General features: G+C 50.1%; 1 protein-coding gene across 1 annotated transcript; it reads right to left on the reverse strand.

Moving 5' to 3' along the window:
* Nucleotides 1-304: 304 nt before the first annotated feature.
* On the reverse strand, nucleotides 305-1,748 carry LOC105724279 (late cornified envelope protein 3B). The gene is made up of 2 exons (XM_021674307.2): nucleotides 1,413-1,748; nucleotides 305-865 (listed from the first exon to the last, which is right to left on the reverse strand). Exon 2 carries the CDS (start codon nucleotides 842-844, stop codon nucleotides 557-559), a length of 288 nt encoding a protein of 95 aa, XP_021529982.1. The 5' UTR covers nucleotides 845-865; nucleotides 1,413-1,748; the 3' UTR covers nucleotides 305-556.
* Between the last annotated feature and the right edge of the window lie 242 nt (nucleotides 1,749-1,990).

The following is a 1,990-nucleotide window of genomic DNA, read 5'->3' on the forward strand; positions in this document are numbered from 1 at the left end:
CTACATCACCCTCAACAGAAACTGTGGGCTCCAGTGTCAGATCACTCCTCCCACAGTACCACACAAGAAAAGTCAGGTCTTTCTAAGAGATTTTCACCAACCTCTCTCAACACCTCCCCTTGCTCCCACACTTCTATCCTCACATCTCCCACAGGGACCCCTGCATGAAGAAAAATCTGACCTGTTAATTTTCCAAACACAAGCCAGTATTATTCTGGATGCAGGGCGCACTAGACCTTCAGGAGCTGAGCGGGGGAGACCCACTGAGCAGCCTTCTGTGGAGCAGAGTGAAAGACAAGTGAGATGCAGGTGCTGTTCAGAAGCTTTATTTCTCTGTATAATCAGACACAAGTGATGACATTGTCAGGAGGAAAGGAGGCTTCCAGGATCTTGGAAAACACATGGATGTAGCCTCTTGGAAAAAAGCACAATCCTTCCCCATGAATGAATGATTAATTAGGATGTCTAAGAAAGGATCCACCAAGTTGGGACTTTTCCTTGGTCCTTCAGATGCTTGTTTCCTCTAAAGTCGCTTGTCTCCGCATCAGGAATTAGGTCAGCAGCAGCCTCCAGAGCCATAGCCACAGCTGGAGGCCCCATCTTGCTGACCACTGCCCCTGTCACAGGAGTCGGAGTGCTGGCGCCGACATCGGTGGGACCTGCGGCACCTGTGGTGGCTCAGGCAGCAGCTGCCCTCAGAGCTGGGGCCACCACAGCCCCCAGGGCTTGGAGCACAGCAGGAGGAGGCTGGAGGCAGACACCGAGCTGGGCTCTTTGGGGGACACTTGGGTGAGGGGCACTTGGGTGGGGGCTGGCACTGCTGCTGGTTCTGCTGGCAGGACATCTTGGCAGGAGGCCTGAGAGCCTGGATAGATCAAAGGAAAAGGTCAATGGAAAAGTGCCAGACCAATGAAAAGCACCTAAACAAATGATTTTATGACGCCTTTACTCCTAAGACCAATTGCTTCCTGAGATATAAACTTCAGGAATAAACACAGAAACTGATCTCAAGTAAAACTGGCCTGTTAAGACATTTCCTTCCACTTTTCCTGCTTCCAGAAAAAAAGGCCGGTATCTTCCAACTGGGCCCCAAGTCCTCCTGTTTTCACAGAAACACTAATGCAGATACACCTAACTGAGTAATGGTTCTCAGAGAATACGGCTAGTTATGGGCGCATCTCTCAGGAAAAGAGTGGAGGGGATGCTGAGAGCCAGGGCTCTTGTGTGTCACAGACTCTCACACACCCCACAGAGGTTCCTTGCTCATTGCCCCTTTCTCTACCCTTAGCTGCCCTCCAAAGTCCTCCTCCTGCTGTCCGCACATCTGACGTCTCTGCTTCCCCCTTCCCTAGTAAAATCTGGGCTTATTCTCCCAAACATCCCCTGCTCAGGGTCCCCTGCTAGATACTTGCCAGATACAGAAGAGGCTAAAGAGGAGAAGGCTGCTCTCTAGGAGGCTGTAGACGAGGAGTCCAAGGTAAGAGCCTTTTTATCCTGTGCAGGGTTTGCGATGCACAGCCCAGGCATGTTGCTTTCACAACAAGCTGAGGGGCAGAGCCAAACATTCCCATCCTAGGCCTCTAGCATCTTCCTGCATGCTTGCCAAGATGTCTGGCAAGAGGGAACCAGGAAGTCTTGATGACAGCTCTCCACGTGTGTTGGGAACCTGTCATTTCTTCTCCTTTCATTCAACTCAGCTGCTTTAACTTGAGCTCTTCCCCTTGCATTTTGCAGTGAGAATGTAGAGATGCATGTGACACATTTCCTGTCTTTGAGCCTTTCAAGGTTGACTGGACTAACATCAGAGATGTAAACATATGTGTCTGATATCATGTGATTTGTCTGGGACACAGATGTCTGTTTTTTGGACATACGTTCCCTTTTCCTCTGCATATTCCCCAGGGGCATGCTTTGTTGAGATGTAATTGGCTCCTGACTCTTGGGGATGTTGGGTGATCTGAGACTATTGGACCCTGCAAGTGAGATGTAT

This window comes from Aotus nancymaae, unplaced genomic scaffold (genome assembly GCF_030222135.1).
Source record: "Aotus nancymaae isolate 86718 unplaced genomic scaffold, 86718_ANA_hifiasm-v0.15.2.pri h1tg000108l, whole genome shotgun sequence".
NCBI lineage: Eukaryota > Metazoa > Chordata > Mammalia > Primates > Aotidae > Aotus > Aotus nancymaae.

Bases quoted from the DNA above. Each gene is read 5' to 3' on its own strand.
- LOC105724279 (XM_021674307.2), bottom strand. From the start codon at position 844: ATGTCCTGCCAGCAGAACCAGCAGCAGTGCCAGCCCCCACCCAAGTGC.